The 18,693-nt window shown below is 38.3% G+C and overlaps 2 protein-coding genes across 2 annotated transcripts; both read right to left on the bottom strand.

Annotated features, from left to right (window-relative positions):
- Positions 1-3,178: 3,178 nt before the first annotated feature.
- Positions 3,179-5,114, bottom strand: LOC139146157 (uncharacterized). Its single transcript, XM_070717570.1, has 3 exons — positions 4,803-5,114; positions 4,384-4,591; positions 3,179-4,075 (listed from the first exon to the last, which is right to left on the bottom strand). The coding sequence occupies exons 1-3, from the start codon at positions 4,992-4,994 to the stop codon at positions 3,810-3,812; spliced, it is 666 nt and encodes a 221-aa protein (XP_070573671.1). The 5' UTR covers positions 4,995-5,114; the 3' UTR covers positions 3,179-3,809.
- Positions 5,115-6,128: 1,014 nt separating this feature from the next.
- LOC139146248 (uncharacterized) lies at positions 6,129-16,137 on the bottom strand. The gene is made up of 20 exons (XM_070717655.1): positions 15,940-16,137; positions 15,517-15,639; positions 15,191-15,329; positions 14,518-14,704; positions 14,010-14,221; positions 13,447-13,559; positions 12,965-13,084; positions 12,694-12,822; positions 12,316-12,537; positions 11,566-11,703; positions 11,021-11,198; positions 10,706-10,843; positions 9,860-9,997; positions 9,604-9,734; positions 9,273-9,420; positions 8,843-9,003; positions 8,114-8,357; positions 7,203-7,775; positions 6,838-6,986; positions 6,129-6,200 (listed from the first exon to the last, which is right to left on the bottom strand). Exons 1-20 carry the CDS (start codon positions 16,135-16,137, stop codon positions 6,129-6,131), a joined length of 3,513 nt encoding a protein of 1,170 aa, XP_070573756.1.
- Positions 16,138-18,693: the final 2,556 nt, after the last annotated feature.

The following is an 18,693-nucleotide window of genomic DNA, read 5'->3' as shown; positions in this document are numbered from 1 at the left end:
TTCTTCAAATTCGTTGTCGCAATATCGATGTGTTACCTTACCGTATTTTATTGAATCAACTGTACACGCGCGCGTTCTGAAACGTTCTTTTCAGAGTTTGTGTGAGGCTGGGCGCTCGTGAACTCTCGTTCCAACTTTGGCCTAAAAGAACGACAATTGTCCACTTGTTTTTAACTTTAGCATTTTATAATGAGGTTATAAACGGTGCGGTCGGGTATTTGGTTGCGGATATAAGACCTCTGGGGTGAACATTAGCATATTTGGGTGAAATAATCACCTCGCTTCGCTCGGTGATTATTTCCCACCAAATATGCTAATTTTCAGGTAATCAGGTGAAATAATCACCTCGCTTCGCTCGGTGATTATTTCCCACCAAATATGCTAATTTTCAGCCCAGAGGTCTTATATCCGCAACCAAATACCCTCGCTTGCCGTTTATAACCTCTAATTATATCGTACCAGTATATTGATGACGCAAATACAGCGATCTGATTGGTTGAGATGCGAAAAGAACCGTGGTATATTGGCGATATACGGCGGCTGGAATACGCGCGAGCTCTCACCTTGAGCAAAAATCCGTTTTTGACGTTCCACGCCAGAATTTCAATATACTGTTATGATATAATGGCAATAAATCACACCCGGCGACGGTATACCATTTGATTTTGACCAGTTCACTTCACACACCTTTTTAAATCTCACACCTGATGAGAGTTCTTTTGTAGCCATGCGCCTAGAGCTCTGCGAGATTAGGCGCACAATAAATATCCTTTATTATTATTATTATTATATATGCACCCGCTATCGTTAGTGCATATATATCGTGAACTGGTCAAAATCTTGTGGTATACCATCGCTAGGTGTGCTTTATTGCTTAATTGAATAAATATTCACATCAGATTGTTGTTCTCCTGACAATCTGCAAGAGTTTATCATTGTACGTGACTAGACTGTATTGTGTATTATATTATAGCCTTGTCAATAAAAGTGAATTTTGTGACGTCATATCCACACATTATTACTGCTCAATAATGTATTCCATTATTCAGCATTGCGGCCCTAAAGCGAGCATAACAATCCAAGTTTGTTTGTTTTTTTGAAAACGAAAAAAGGATTTCGCATTTAAAATGAGGGAAAGTATCGGATAAACCATGTAATACACAAAATTATAAATCTTGATAATGGTGCACAATATTGATAATAATATCTTACTGTACGATTTATCACATTTTTTGAGTCCTCCCGCATGCACTTGTCGTCTTCTGTCTGGCTCGCGCTCATCATGTAGTCCCGGTCCGATAAGCTGGTTGTATTACGTTTGTGTACAACGTGGTTCGCTTCGTTGCCGTACAGGAGAAACAGAACTCAGTACGCTTGCAAACTCCTAGACGATACTCGGTTTGACACATGGCATATTATGTATCAGTGCCATGTAAACGATGCAAGCGTGAAAGGCTACTTGAACCAGCCGTAAACGGGCCAACAACGGCAGCTTGTTGTCATCAACCTTGACCGGAATTGTTTACGGAAATTAATAGCAGCCGTTCAAAGTCTCGGTCCAAGGTCAGCTACTACCAATAATCATGACGACCGTAGACTCTCCGCTGATCTAACATCTCGGCCATCTAATTCTGATGCACTGACTGTAATCGGAGACAACTTTCATTCATCGTTTTTTTTTCTCCTTTTCTGTGGTTTCACCTTGCCTTGTTTACGATATTGAGACGAAGACCTTCCAGTATGTTTGTAAACTCTACCTCTCAAGCACCCGTTTACGTCAAGTTTTCTCGTTCGCCGAAATAAAACAGCTCTTCTCAAGAAGCCATCGAAAATTAAATTTATAGACACAATCATTAATGAAATATAAACATTAGAATAAAAATGTTGAACTCTGTTGATATCGTTTGCAATGAATGCTGTACTACTAGCAACATAATAATGATCGTATTGATCAGCTGATACCATGCAGCTCGCTGATCGTGCTGATGTCGATGCATGAACATCCAATATATGTAACTCCAAAATGTACTCGGCTTCGCCTCGTACATTATGTCGTGCAAAGTTTGCTTTCGTCCATTATGGGACGGGAGGGGGTGCATTATTGCTTAAATATTTCATTTAAGTCAGCCCTCAACTTCGACAGAATGAATCTCAAGGCAAAATTAAAGACAGAAAGGCGTTATTTTAGTTCAATCAGAGGCTTCGAAGACATATTTGCAGTTTCTACAAAATCAAGTTCATTTATATTTCTAAAACTCCGTGAAATATGTGACATATAAATGAGAGACCAGGGCCTCGACACTTACTGCTGTCAACATTTCGCAGGCCGTCTATCAGTTCTCATTCAGCTTGCTGCTTCATATTCGTATTCTTAGTGGCTTGTTCCTCATTTACTAAAATTCGCGCATACACTTAATCATATCCTTGTAGCTAATGTGAAGAATTGGAAAAGTAATTTTTTGAACGTTGGAATATTAGGAATATAGATTGAAAAAAACTGACTTTCAAGACGCATCGGGACACGAAGCTTACGAATTTGAACGTGGATTGTAAAATTCGTTATAAGTTCAGGTTTAGTTGAACAACAAAAATATTTTTGTTGTATTTATCGGCGAACAACAAACCTCAGTATTATCTCGCAAATGTCTGGCCTTTACATACTTTGCTCTCCCTTTGTCCTTACATTGAACAGCAACATTATAATTTTCAAGTTGTTTAATTACAAAGGTTGTAGATTATGACAGTTTGGCACGAGCGAAGACACTTCATAGACAATGTACTTTGTTGAAAATTCAATTATGCATATACATGGCAAAATTTAATCCACATATAATATCTGACTTTTTGCTCGTTAAAAAGATAAAGACAGAATGTTGTTGTATTTCAACATGCGTAATGAAAGGAACATGAAAATATAATACTGGATCTCTATCGAAAGAAAACTTATAAAAATATAATCAAAAGTTACCGCTATTGTTCTTTAAAATACGATTCTTAGAACTAGCAATTTTACTTGAAATAAATTCCAGCCTTTATTGCCATACAAGAAGAGAAAAACAAACAAACAAACAAAATCTGATTAACACACATACATGTTTACATCTATTGATTCTCTTGTGTACATGTAGGCCTCGCAAGGGACGACTCTCTTATTTTGATTGGAGTAGAGCATCGATGAACGGAGTTTTGTAACAATTCCGACTCCAATTTCACTTAATTTTTCATTCAACGCTAGATATAACCGAGTTTAACCTTAAGATGATGATGGCGTCAAATACTAATCTAAGTCTGATCGGTACAGAAGGCAAAAATGTATTGTAAGATGAAAATTTACTTAAATCGTCTAACAGCAAATATATTTCCATGAATTGTTAGTTGGTGCTTTGAAATTGCCGAAGCTGCTTTATAATTGCTATATAATCATATCACAATTCTCGGTAAATGGTCGAACTTTGCGATCTGGGACAAAGTGAAGTGAGTTGCAGTACGTCAAGAAGTAAATATCTTATTATAACAAATGCAGTATAAGTCACTGGGATTTTACTCTATTTTGAGGTAATATTTCATATGCGATCAAAGCGATAAGTACAATAATTATTTGCACACGGAGAAGTTCAACGAAGAATTGTGATTTACAGTGATAAGTGGTTTCCTAGGCTAAATTTTCTATAAACTGAAAGGCAAAATCGTTGAAATGTAAAATAATATCAATGTAGACATTGTTTCCAAACAAAATTCAACTGAGTAAACCATTTCACATTTTTGCTTTTTGTTCACTGACGACGTCATAAGAAAGACAGTGAAGAAAATCATTTGTAAGACAACTCTGCGTTGTACATTTTAAACAGACCAGCTTTGTTCGAGGCAACGATGGTAAAATAGTATTTTATCGATGGATCTATACCATTCAATTGATAATTCGGAGTACGAGTTTCAAAGCGCTTCAAAACAGTGCTTCCTCCGCGTGATGAACCGATTGATAATTCATAGGTGAGAGAAGAGTTGCTGACGAACAGTCCATTCCAGTCCAAGTGCACTGCACCCTCACTCGGCCAGTAATAGTGAACGCCATTGCCTATGATGCATAAGAACAAATCAGGACGTTTGGTTGAATATGACTCAGGTTTGCCACATAAGAAGTAAAATGAAACGCAACAGGGTAAAATAAATTAGAAATAAAATATAATTTGGCACGGTTATCAAAACGCAAAAATGGATATGCATCCCACACATATATCGTTCTGTTGGAAACCTGAGGTTCAGATCACTTGCTGGTTTCGAAGGGTACGCCTAGCAGTGGTGGACTCTGTGACACTCTACCATGTAAGCACTCATACATATGTAATACCTGGGTGTATTCATTCCTCATGAAGGAATATTTACCTGTAAGATATGGTGGACACGTCTCTATGGTAACATCGGATGTGACTGGTTCACTCTTAAACCCACCATAGTTAATGGCCCGTAACTGTATTTGATATGTTTTGTAGGACTTCAGGGAGAGACCCGTCAACATTGCAGTTTTCTCTCCATTGTTCCCGACTGATCTCCACGTCTGCATAGCGCCTCCTGTACCATCGATAAGTTTACACTGGAAGTGCAAAAGCGTGTTTATATTTTGTCAAGTTATCAAAAATATAGATTAAGTACATAGCTTACTATTTTAAAATATTTATTCTACAAGGTACATGAAATACAAAACACCTCTGTCTGTCTGTCTTTTTGCCCCTCCCCCCTCTCTCTCTCTCTCTCTCTCTCTCTCTCTCATGACGTTCGCAAATCTTAATCTTTAAGTGCCAAACCTCAAAGTGAGATATCCCAGACAAATCAGAAAATCCATCCCACGCAACGCTGATTGTATCGCCTTGCGTCTGGTGGCTTTCTAATGCATCGTACATTGTAGGAGAAGAAGTGACAATTCGGAGCGATGCCTCATGGGATTGTGGTTTCTCTTTAACAATGGTTACTCCGTTTGATATGACTTCACTGATCATTCCTGCAACGTTCTTACAACGCACGGTGCAATACACAGTCTCTGCATGATGTAAACGATTTTCTAGGTCGACTGATGCTGAGTGAAGCGTTGCCGTCCGTATGTATGGAGACACAGTGGAAGATGAGAGCGCCAGTCCTGCGAAAATTTTTGAAAGATATTTAAGATAGTGCGACAACCGTATGACTTACAATTTTACAATTAATATTCGATTGTAAATATATATCACAGTAAAGCCATTTTAAGTCTTCTACTAAGTTTAGTCATCCGTGGCATTGAAAACACCAAGTTTTCTCGGCGATTGCTAGTTTGTTATCATTTATATCTAATTAACCAATATGCTGTGTACCGTGACGATTTAAAGTGATGCAACCTAACGATGGCTTCATGAAACACAGTCATTATCATTGTCCTCGTTATTTCCATGACATACCATATAGATCGTCAAAATAGTAATGCTTTGTGTGATCAATCGCAACCTTACCTACAGCCCATTCGCAATACTCAATTCCACTCTCTGGGTCACTAACCCTCCAATGTACTGAGATCACAGACGATGTTTGGTGAGTGAGATCTTCATCCTCGTTCGGACCGTCCTTTATCAGGATGTTTAAAAAATCATCAACATTGATAGCATACAACATTTTTCACACGGTATGTGTGCCATTTCCTTCACATTTCCTGGCAACGACAAACTGCTAAGTATATTCATATCATGGTGTGATTGAAAAAACTTACCAACGGACCGTGAGTTAATAAAACACACGCACAGCAGAGTTATTGTATTTGACCTTAACTTTCTCGTTTCTCCTCCAAGGACATTCGGTCGACTAGGAATGTGTAAAAATTGCGGATGAAATTTTAGTGCGAAAATGCGTACGGAAAATCAAAACAAAACTCCCGATTAACGCGAACGGTTTTGTTTCCCACGAGAGTGTTTGAATTATCCACTGTCCGTAAGGTGAGGACAATGGAAACTTATAAGCTAATGATAACATGAAACTCGAACAACTCACCCCGATACAGCAAATGTCTGGAGGTGTGACGTCAACCATGATTGGTTCAGAGTAGAACACTGCAGTCAGATCAGCTGCATTCTTTGCCAACACGGTGACGTAAATTGGTAAGCCATGTGTCAATAGCAAGTCGTCGATGAATACTTGGGACGACCGACCAACAGATTGAAATTCTTGCAACTGTGTTCCTCCTGCAAGCAATACAAAATATAATACTGGTTAAAACAAATTATACACGAAAATGATTCATAAGTATTAATATTTGCATGATCTCAGTACCAGCACAATTTCTTCATAGATTGATGTTGCAGTTCTGTACGCCATTTGCCATTTGGCCACGGAAATAAACGTATTTCACACTCAATAGCACTCATGATGGCAAATTCGATTACTTTACGGCTAGGAGGGATGCATTCGGAGAATGCCAAGTTCAACTCATAGGTATTTATGGCTTTTCAAAAAAATTATGGTACGTCTCTTTTCCCTTTTGTTCAGCAACGAAATATATATGATTTCAATGTCTTGCTTGTAACTTAAAGCTGAACATTTTAAGACTAGATCCTCTTTCAGCCGTATGTCACATAAGAAAAATGTATGTAGCGCTTTTCTAATTTTCTCATAAAAATTACTTTTCTCAGTCTAACAAAACATTTTCTTATGCACGTTAGCGTCAACGATAAATAATTCAGAATGGACGTGTAAATCGGATATTTTGGAAAACTGTATACGTTTTAGATGAAGCTGAAAAAATGTTCACCGTGACCACCAGTCTATAATTAATATCTGATATTGACCTTTGACTGTACCAATGGCGACCATGTAGTCTACTATTGGACTTTCAGGATCTGTAATATCCCAGTTTGCATGTAAAGAAAACTCCTTGGTGTCTGTATGCAAGTGAACATGTATTGGACCGGAAGACGGTGTACTTTCTTGCTCAGAGACTGGGTATAGTTGAACGTCATCGATCGTCATTCCTGAAATGAGAATTTGAAATTCCATGATAGAAACTAAGAAGTCAATTCTAATAAGCTATTGTAATAGCATTAAATTGATACTCATAACTTGTACGATAGACGAGCCGACGAAATATTTCACAAGTGATGTTTAAGAACTTTTTTACTTGAGCTTAATTTTAATATATTATTCATATGCAAATGATAACACATAAAAACACTTGCACAGTCGCTTACCACTTTTCTGTCCAAACGATCCAATGGTAATGCTTGACAATTCTGACGTAGCAGTGAAGTAATAAACATGTTGATACCAGTCCAATCTATTCTTACTTCTCGCTCTCCTTTGGAATAATTTGAAGACTTGGTGCAAGCCGGGAAGACGAACATATCCCTCTTGTGACAGGAGGGATGCGGTTAACTCTGGCAGATGACTTGCATAGAAGAAAAACCTATACTTCCCACCAATCGTAGTTGCAACTGTCTGTGACACGCTGCCATAGATATTCATGAAGGCATTACCTGAGTTGGCGCCTACGTCAGAACCAAGGGTGACATGTCCTGTTCCTTGTACCTGCCATACTGATGGAAGGCAGACAAATACATCAGGATCCGTGCATTCCACTTGTGCACCGTTTTCACCATCTTCCACTTCCTCAAATGAAGGGTTGCCGATCAAGTTTGTGTCGATGATGGCGCTTTCTTCAGCCTCGGGGGCAGTGGTGTCCACAGTCATTCCGTTGGAAATGGCTGGTTGAGACTGAAGACCGGCAGCGTCCACCGCCAGGACTTTGGAAAAGTAACTTTGACCTGTACACATATATAATTGTATAGATATTTGATACATTTTCGCATTATTTATATTTATTTGCCTTGGTGGTCTGTTGTGTGGTTTGCTAATTTAAAACCATCTATGTATACCAACGTGTCCATAAAGTTGCTAAACGTCGTTCCATTAGTACATGCAAAGTTTAGGATGAAGAATGTAACTTGAATGCCACGCTCGGCAAATAAGAAAAATGTAGAGTTTTAAAAATGTCACTTATCTATATTACAACCGGCAAAAATTCACAAGAGTCAAGATGCTGCTTTTATCGCTAATATGTGAAAATGCTGAAATATCAATGGCACAGGAAATAACTCATCACCTATGCTAAGACTGCCTTCAATCGCTGTCGCCATCGACAGACGGAGTCCAACGTCTTCGCACAGAAGAATGTCTTCTGCTCCAGGCGTGGTACCAACGCACCACATGTAATGATGAACTGACGACTGCAAGTCAGAGAAACCATGCCACGACGCAGCTACAATAGTGCTGGAGTTTTGATACCCTGAATCATGAATTCCGAGACCGTCATTCACCACGCCGACCTCTGGTGGCGTTGTATCAACCTAGAACAAAGGTTAGTTGGGTATTAGAAAGTTACAAGTCCAGCACTTAGTAAATCCCCGTCGCATTGGGTTTTTTTTTCGATAAATTCTTTTGAAATTGAAAACGATTTATGAAATATAATGGTAACAAAACTAACGACACACATACAATTTTCACAAGAAAGTAATTTTAACTTGCAAGTCGTAATTACCACTACGAGCAAGTACACAAAACGACTGTATCAATCACCAAATGGCCTACACTGAAAGAGTGATATTTCAAAAACAATGCGGCCTAGTAGCAATCAAGATCGTCTCTCCAAAATTTAATGGCCTTTCTGGTAAGTCAATTGCTAAAAGATACAGGTAACGGGGGTTTAAATGGTAGTAAAGCATATTCGGATACATCATATTAACCGTGATACGTGTAACCAAAGACAATGCACGAAAACTTCAATTGGATATTTAAAACAACCGCTTTTTAAAGATGTGAACTTTATTCTTACTACAAATCCATCAGATGATGTGATCGACTCAAGTCCAACGCTGTTAACAGCTTTGACATTGGAATAGTATTTGATTCCTGGCTGGAGATTCAATCCCGTCAACATAACTTTGAATATATTTGCAGCTACGATATTCTCTTCGAACGACTGGATGTCATCGCCTAAGGTTTAAATGAAACGTAAGATGTTAAGATATGATCTTACAAAATTCGCGACATATGCAATACTCTTCCCTGACAATTTGACAATTTTCAAATATATATATATTTGTGTTAAATATCTACCAATACACAAATATGCACACAGTTTAAATGGGGTTCAATACCGTATTTTAAAGAATATCTATCAATTTCATAATGTCAAATGAGACATTAGTATAATTATGAGGATTGTTTATTGAAAAGTTTGCCATCATCACTTTAATCCTTACCTCCGACATGTGTCCCAATTGACACCGAGAAATATTCGATGACAGAGTCGGCTTCTGTGAAAACATTTTTCCATGAAATACCAATCGATGACGTAGACGTCAAATAGTCAATGTCGACCAATTTATCAAGGTCATCTACATCTTTGACCTATGTAAAGTAGAAGAAGAATATAGAGTTCTTTTTAACTTAAGTCTCTGATGCAACTTAAAACCGTCAAGCCAAACTAATACTCGCTTCCTTTTCTTTTAGTTCACTTTGCACTCCTTAAAATCTTTTTCAGTTTTACAGTAAAGATATTGTTTATCATCTAATGCAATAGCTGTAGCCTACCTTACGTGACTTCGATACTGCTGGTGGAGTGTAATCGGACTTCACACCGTCTGATGTAAATATTGCATACGTCATTCCATCATACCATGCCTTCACGTAAAACACGTACTCCGATTTCGAGTTTAGAGAAACTGAAATGACATGTTACATTAATTTAATTAGGGTTTCATTTAGGCTGCTGTTTAGCCAATATGATGATATTTATAACTTATTTGGATAGAATTGATTGGTAGAATGGATTGAAATGTTGACTTACTATCTCTCGTTGTAAATACTGCGAAAGTGTTCAGACCAGCGTCGTGCCATATTCTGTCGAAGGCGGGATTCAGTAATCCAGTTCCTGGTGCGTCACCTTTACTTCCAACGCTCCATTCATAGCGTTGAGTTGGTATTCCTGTCAGATGAGGCAGCGCATTTAGAAAGTTATCATTGGTCACTACATCCTTAAAACGTAAGTTTATTATCACATTATTCATCATATCATTCTGAATCGGGAAAAATTAACGATATAATCTAAAAGCAAAGCAACACCAATCAAAAGTTTCAAGGAGATATAAAAAACAGAGATATAGTTCGAAATTTTATGAATTTCGAGGAGATACAGTGACTTAGAATGTTTACTATCATGTACCGTTATTGACAAGTAGTCGTCGTTGAGGGACAGTTGCGCACACATTTACATCACAAACAACTTACTACATCATCGATGAGCCAGTAGATATACCACGTAATTTACTTTTCAGATGTTAAGTTCAAAATAATGAGCGACATTTTCTTTCCATGCCTACTTCTGCAGTTCTAATAGTCTTTGAGAGGTTGGTATTTTGTTCATAGCACCACATAATAATGTATGTGTTCAAAGTCTGGTAAGTCAAACGAAGAGTATAATGTAGGTATTCCCCGCTGGCAGACACTTAAATACTTGCGTGATTAACTTTTAAAGACTCCATAATAGTCTCCGTAATCAAAAACTTTCAAAATTTTTAACAATATTTTCAAGTAATGACCATAGTGCCGTTTATATGCTTGTCTACAACTGTGTTTGTGTTTCTTCAAACGATGTATTGTACATTATCTGGAAGAAAGCGTCATATGATCCCACCTTCGTTCAATGTTCTCCATCTTGCAGCTAAGGCACATCTTGAAGCCGTGAAGTTGACGTCTTGAATATTGTCAATTAATGTCAAGTCTCTGTAGTCAGTAACGTCAAAGATTTGAACTCGTTGATACAGATCATTTCCTGTAGGTATAAAATTTTTTATTCAGTTAAAATGTCCTAGATGTCGATGAACTGGCTCACATAAAAAAGGCGCGGCAAAAACCATATTGCGGTTTAAATATTGTCACCGATAAAGTTTGAAATAATTAGTATACAGTATACACTGTAATACAAAACTTGTGGAGACAAATGCCCTACCTGTGACATCATAGCAGTTTTCTGGAGTAAAGTCACACGGTTTGTTTTGTGGTGCGCATGTGCAGTCTCCCTGACAAGTCTGTGTGTCGCATCGCCTCAGCAGAGACAAAATCCCACTGTGATCATTAGATTTTGTCACCAGAAACGTTTCATGGGCTTCATAGCTCCGCAGACCAACCTGTTGAATAAATACAATGTGTTTTGTTTACCCATAGTTCTCTTATCCAAATATAATTGTACTGGTATCCTTGTAAACTTGATGTATGTTGTGCGCACTGGGGCTTTAAAACGATCAACGGTATGTTTTCTATCATGCCAATCTCATTTTTAGATTGAAATAATAAAGAGATACGAATGTTTCGATTACTGCAGGCAGTTTCAGTTTAATATATCCATTATTTCATGATGCTAATGTGCATTAAAAGTGTCATGTTGGACTCTGATAAACCTTTTAAATCGGTAGATTATGAACTATAAATGGTTCCAGAAAGCTAAAAAACATAAAATTGAAGCAAAAACTTTATTTTCTTATATTAAAATCATACCTTATTGACTGCCCATAACGTACAATAAATGTGTTCTCCAGGAACGAGGTCTCCGATGATGTCGATAATAGCCGTTTGTATGCTACCTTCATCGAAATAAGACGACCCATTGGAATGTTGGACTTGAACTGTCGTATTCTGTGTAAAAGACGGCAATGTAGAAATATGAGAATCATCTTGGGGCTCCGATAAAGTACTGGCTGAACATTCTACAAGTAAAGCTCGTGTTCAACACTTTGCCGATACCGTCAAATTTTAAGGATCAATCGGGAGTTGATACAACACCGTCCTGGAGTCTTAGGTAACGCAAAAGTATTGCTACTTCCAGTGCAGCATGTTAGAAAGGCATCGCTTTCGTTTTACTAGAATCTGCTGCTTTCCACTGTCAGTCAATGCAATAACCTAGCTATTGGTAGCCTGTAAGCCTTGGCTTGCAAGCCTCGTCAACGTTACCATTTTGAATTATACATTGCAGCCTCAGGAATTACGTGATTGGCTCCTTACAGGTCATTTAATTTGCAACAGCATGATGACACTTGTCGATCAAATCCAATTTACAAGCCCGTCCCACCAAGCGATGGGGAAGCTCTTCCTAAATAAATACTTTTGCCAGCGAAGATGCACTTTAGGAATATTCATCCATGTAAAAATAAAATTAAACATACTAGGTTTAAATATAATATGTGAAGGCAATGCCAAGGTTAACAGGTTCTCCCAATAAACTACATATACATGTACCTTCTTACTTACCCCAGTCATATCCCATGAAGCATATCTACTGCCTATACCAACATGGTAATGTCTTATTCCTGTGTTGATATCTGCAAATCCTAACCAAGCTAATTTCACGTTTGCCGAGTTTTGCCCTTGGCTTTGATGATACGTCATCCAACCTTCCCGATGACGTGTTAAACCAGCCGCGTGGTCGGTCTCAACAGCGAATGTGCCAACAGTTGGAGGGCTTGAATCGACCTGGAAATACCGTTAAGAATGGATTCAAACATATGCTTTAAGCTATTACAGTCACGTAAACCATGCTTTCCATTGATAACTTTGTCACGCTTTAATGACATTTTTCTGCTATTTGTTAAATGTTAAAGGACAGTACGGTTTTTGACGTTGTCTTACCAAGATATCGTCTGTGTCGCTGGATGTACACAGTTTAGCTGCATTGCATGCTATCACGTGGACATAGTAGGTGTTACCATCTTGCAGTGATAGGTTGGTGAATGTGTACTGATGAAGATTGCCTTGAACCTGTAATGTTTAGATCAGTGAAAATATTAACCGTAACTGAATCTCCCAACGTATAACTTTAATTGAAAAAAATATACCGATAATGACAAAATGATGTACCCATATAAAGATTGGCAAGACAGAAGCAATTAAATTTATTTACCGTAACGGATGGAACAGTGACGTCAGACTGGCGATGGGTCATCACTGAGAGAAGCTGTGTCTCTCTTGGACTTTCCGGGTCATCAAATTCCCATGAGACACTGAGATGCGACTTCAATACCTTAGAAATAACAATTTTACCAATTTTCAAAATTGAACACATATGTAAATGTATAATTCTAATATTTAAGAAAAATATGAAGAGAAGAAACTTGTCAATTAGCCCTAAAACTAATTACAGTATACTTTACTCTTTGTAAACTTAATCCTGTAAGGCAGCATTCTTTCAACCACGAGTATTTGTACGCTACAATAATGAAAGGAGAAGACGATAGATTTCTGTCAAGCCATATCCATAACCATTATGATGTTCAATCACAGCCACAAAGCATATAGGTTCACGGAATTTTAATTCATACAATTTTTGAAGAATCTTCGATTTTCTTAATCGATAATGCAAAGTACAAAAATAATGTACTATACTTGAGTTCCATTGTAAATTGATCCTGTGGTACGGTCGTACGCTGGTTTCTGTTTGATAGTCGGTGGGGAGTAATCGACTGCTACGCCATTCGATGTTTGTTCTACAAACAAACCTACAAAGTGGAGAATATTTACAAACCATGTGAACAAGGCTGTTTACTGATCTCTCACACCTGGTATAAGGGTCCGTATGATGACCTCCTAAACACAAATACTAGTCTCAGCAAGTAACATTTAGCATACGACGAATATACGACAACGCTGAGAAAAAAATGTGCATGTTCTGGCTAGCTTGATACAGACCTACAACCTGTATGATAGAAGTGCGACGGTGCCTGCTGCAGCACCGTTACTTGTTGATTTGATTCCCAGGATAGTGTGAGGAATCAACCATGGAGAAATTGGCAAGGAGTAAAGTCTGGTGACTCACCAACCTATGCTGATTTCCTTAATATGTTTCATTCTCAGTTCTGAAGCATTAGCAAAGTTGTAACGCTATGATGGAAAATTGATTGAAAATTGATGGAAAATTGCTACAAACTAGGATTTATGACCATACTTACCCGCTTTATTGTAAGCTGTAACAGTCACGTAAATGGGTACTTTGTTTTGTAATTGGTTTTGTAACTGTGATATAAATGCCTTCTCGGTCAGGTGTAACCTAGTCCGTGGTAAAGTATCGTTACCGCCGGGTGTCGTTCCTGCACGAAGCTCGTAGTGTGAAAGTTGAGAATGAGGATCGTGGAAATTATACCAGTGAGCCGACAGTGATGTCCTAGATAACCACAAATATTTTTTTTTGTAATTAGCCTCGTCCAGTTAAAGATCACCATTTACTGTAACAGATGAAACTGGCGGTTTACACAGTCTGGTAAGTGCATTAACGATCGCACTTATACGGACACGTTACAAGAATGAAAACTATAGTAAAATGATGTCACTACATCGAATATGATAAAGATGAAGACTGAGAATATGTTACCGCACACAGTGCTATCATCCCCTGCCACTTTTCATAACATAAAGTTATTAAATGACGATGCGACATCTTCGCAACACGATTTTGTTTACCTTGAAAACTGGAAGGCCATATCTCCATGACTCACTCCGTCGTACACTTTGCCAGCAATGGGTGGAGAGTTATCTGGTATGATACCGTCAGACGTCACTGTCGTACACAGACTGGCGGCGTTGCATGCAGTGACAGTTGTGTAGTATTTTATTCCTGCTTCTAAGTTAAGGTTTGATGCAATCATATCTGAGGATAAACAAATTTTAAATAAAAATATTTCAAGTTGAATGACGCAACTAGTAAATACAACAGATAGACGAGGGTATTCCAACACTTAAAATATTCACTCATAACACATACATACATACATACATACATACATACATACATACATACATACATACATACATACATACATACATACATACATACATACATACATACATACATACATACATACATACATACATACAATACAATACATACATACATAATTATGTACATACGTACATGTACGTACATACGTACATGTACGTACATACGTACGTACGTGAGTGCATGCATAGCCAGTTTGATTCTCGGACTGTTGAAGTTTGAATAAATATAATGTAAAGATATCAGGTCAGTTGTGGTATGAGAAGGTGTCGGTTTTGCACAAGAAGGTAATCAACCTATCTAAGCTTACTATACAAACATTACGATAGTAATAAATACAATTGTAACTTTTAATACCGAGTGACAATCCAACATCCTCTTCTGACAGGACATCGTCACATTCTGAACAAGATCCAATTTTCCATGAATAGCCGATGACAGGAGAATGGGGATCATAGAATCCATACCAGTGAGCTGTCAGATAGTCTAAGTGTGTCTGGAAAAGTGTAGTTGTGTGAATAATTAATTAAGTTTTTTGTCTTTTTGTTTTTTGGTGTATATTGTTATCTATAAAACATGAAAAAGGTTCGTCCGGAGCCTGACGTTTTGATCCAGTTATGTTGTATCATGATAGACTGTAACGACAGATCTAACAAAAAACATGAGTTAAATGGTCGCCACACCTGGTAATCTTTGTCTTTGTTCATGCTGTCTCCATCATACACGAAGCCACCATGAGGCGGTGATGCATCTACCAACACACCCCATGATACGGCAGCGGTCGAAAGCCCTGCTCCATTGTAAGCCTAAAAAAGGATTATTAAATTCCAGATTTTTGTAGACAAGGTTCACGATATTGAGGATCTACAGAAACAAATTGAATCAGTAGCCTATGACGGTTAAATACATAGTTGAATGGACCATCTTCATCGTACTTGTACATTAAGCCTTTGCTAAAACGAGGCTCCAAGAGGAGGATTAGGATAAACCATACATTTACTTCCAACTTTGCAGTAACAGATGATTCCGCTAATATCCATACTAGTGGATATCATTAAGGAATTAGCACAGGTCATCAGATACGTTTTTAGGCAATGTTTACATACCTTGACCATCACATAGTAAATATGACCTTCAAGTAGTTCAAGGTCGTCATCATCTGATTGGACGCTTTCCTCTTGTTTAGTAGTCGTACATGCGTACACGTCTGAATGCCAAGGTTTGGAACCAACACACCATTCGTACTCGACAATGCCTTCACATGACGAAAATATAGCAAAAAAATTATTGTCTTTGCCGCACATATGGTGATGCTGACGCCACTACATTTTATTTACTGTAATCTTGCAATGGCCAATGTCAAATATATAAATTATGATCACACTGTCGCCGTAAATGCATACAAGCAATAGCGATATTGAAAGATTTTACTACCATTTTCAGTAATAGAGCGCGAAGCCACTGCAGTGAACTGCAATAAAACTGCTCACACTAATTAGTTTCAGCTGTAGCCAGCTGGCAAAGTCGACAACATTGTATGTCCCATGCAGACAGTTTGTCTGGGAAGTTGAAATAAAAAAGATTGGTACATGGACCAGTGCATGGTAATGTTACATTGCCTCAGACAGAGCTAGTTTTGCCTTTGTACAAGCAGAATTTTTTGGTCTTTATCAAGTAGCCTTGTTCAACACCAAAGTGGCCACGGCTACAGCTGAAACTAATTAGTGTAAGCAGTTTTATTGCAGTTCACTGCAATGGCTTCGCGCTCTATTACTGCAAATGGTAGTACTACCATTTTCAGTAATAGAGCGCGAAGCCACTGCAGTGAACTGCAATAAAACTGCTCACACTAATTAGTTTCAGCTGTAGCCAGCTGGCAAAGTCGACAACATTGTATGTCCCATGCAGACAGTTTTTCTGGGGAAGTTGAAATAAAAAAGATTGGTACATGGACCAGTGCATGGTAATGTTACATTGTATCTTAATCTTGAACACAGGGTGCCAATCGTAAATCTCATTTACAACTCGAGCCTCAGACAGAGCTTGTTTTGCCTTTGTACAAGCAGACTTTTTGGTCTTTATCAAGTAGCCTTGTTCAACACCAAAGTGGGCCACGGCTACAGCTGAAACTAATTAGTGTAAGCAGTTTTATTGCAGTTCACTGCAATGGCTTCGCGCTCTATTACTGCAAATGGTAGGTATTTTCACTTAATGGTAGCCTGGTCGGCTCTTTCTGGCAGTTTTTCATTCCTTGCCATCCACCTTGACACAGATGCAATGAAAGGTTGTATAGAAACATACCACTTTCTCCATCAGTGAACAGTCCAGTCCACGATGCCGCTATGGACGAAGTTGAAGTCAGGAAGCAACCACCCAATTCTACGGATCTGTCAGACTCAGTGGGGAGTAACGTCAACCGTGATACCGTTAGAAACAGCTTCAGACGTGAAACCAACGTAGTCCGTGGCTGCAATAGAATTGTAAAATAACAATGTCATGTGTTCCATAAAGTGAAGATCAGTACAACAACAAATATTATTCTTTCGTTCAACAATAAACTTTTAATATCAAACCTATTCCCTCAGTTTAATGTCGGTTGTATCGGACGTAAACTTAATAAGTTAAGCGTATATTGTTCAGACAACTTCAATTTGAAATTGTTGGTGTATGGGCACTGTACAATAAGCAATATCAATACCTCTAACAGTAGCAAAGTATGTGAGACCTCCTTGAAGATACAGATCATTAACCACAATCCAGTTGAGTATTCCAACGGATTGGTAATCCCGCACATCTATGCAACCTGGACATGAGCCTAAAATAAAAAGAAAAACATAAATTTCCCTCCACTAATATTTAAATTAGCAAAATTTATGTACTCAGTCTCTTGCTTTCTTTCTAATCCCTAAATCTAATTCGGATCCGGTTTCACTTGTCTTATTAACATCAGCTGACAGGCAGATGTGCTTGAATATTATAAAGACGGATGGTTGATCCTTACCTATAGCTATCTCGTAAATCTTTATACCGGATCTGTGAGAACTTCGACCGTGTTCGTCAACATCGTAGAATCCACTCCATTGAATGTCAAGTTCAGATGTAGATGTCTGCAGAATGTAAAGGATAGTACTGTCACACTTCCGTCATTCACTAACAAAACGAGTTCAATTATCATTTAATTTTACTTATGATTTATCGCTTTGTAAAATGTCACTCAAATTAAACAAAAATTGTCACTGTTTGTCAATTTGGCCATGTGAAGTCAAAAGATGCACCAAATGAGAATGTTCCTCCAATGCCACTGCTTAATGCCACGCAAAGTGCACACGACGCATGAGCTACTGCGAACAAGTTTACCTGAAACCGTTGACCCTCTATGGCGATCCTCACTGTACCGGTGGTCGGTGCAGTATGATCAGCAACGATTCCATCAGAACAGGCTGACACTTCTGGTAGAATAACTTCAAAGTTGCCACGATACGTCACTGTTTCATTAGCATGCATGCAGATGTAGTAACGCCAGCCGTGTTGTAGTTGAAGGCCATCGACATTTACGTACTGCGACTGTAAAGTGGGGAACGCAAATAGTTGTAAATATATCAAGGATTTCCTAGGAGCGAGTCAAAAACGACCGTTCTCATTAAAATAAAACAATTGTGCAAACTTTGATGGTCCTCACCTGTGTCTCGCCGCAACGCATAACATGTGGCGAAGAACATTGGTACGAATCAAATTTGAGGTGTTGTGCCGGTCTTTGATATGCGTAACGGTCCAAAGTTTGATCAGCGATGACTTTCCAACTGAAATTTCCATGCTTCAGACCCGGCCACACTGCAGACAGCTTGTGCTTTGAACGTGTA

This window comes from Ptychodera flava, chromosome 12 (genome assembly GCF_041260155.1).
Source record: "Ptychodera flava strain L36383 chromosome 12, AS_Pfla_20210202, whole genome shotgun sequence".
In the NCBI taxonomy this organism is placed as follows: Eukaryota; Metazoa; Hemichordata; class Enteropneusta; family Ptychoderidae; genus Ptychodera; species Ptychodera flava.
This window is presented reverse-complemented; position numbering and strand designations above follow the sequence as displayed.

Coding starts and splice junctions, on each gene's coding strand:
- LOC139146248 (XM_070717655.1), bottom strand. CDS start 16,137: ATGTGCGGCAAAGACAATAATTTTTTTGCTATATTTTCGTCATGTGAA. Junction 14,705..15,190: donor GGATGTTGGATTGTCACTCG/GTATTAAAAGTT, acceptor GTTTATCCTCAG/ATATGATTGCATCAAACCTT. Junction 13,560..14,009: donor TACAGCTTACAATAAAGCGG/GTAAGTATGGTC, acceptor TCCACTTTGTAG/GTTTGTTTGTAGAACAAACA.
- LOC139146157 (XM_070717570.1), bottom strand. CDS start 4,994: ATGATCAGTGAAGTCATATCAAACGGAGTAACCATTGTTAAAGAGAAA. Junction 4,592..4,802: donor CTGGGATATCTCACTTTGAG/GTTTGGCACTTA, acceptor TTGCACTTCCAG/TGTAAACTTATCGATGGTAC. Junction 4,076..4,383: donor GTGTCCACCATATCTTACAG/GTAAATATTCCT, acceptor TATGCATCATAG/GCAATGGCGTTCACTATTAC.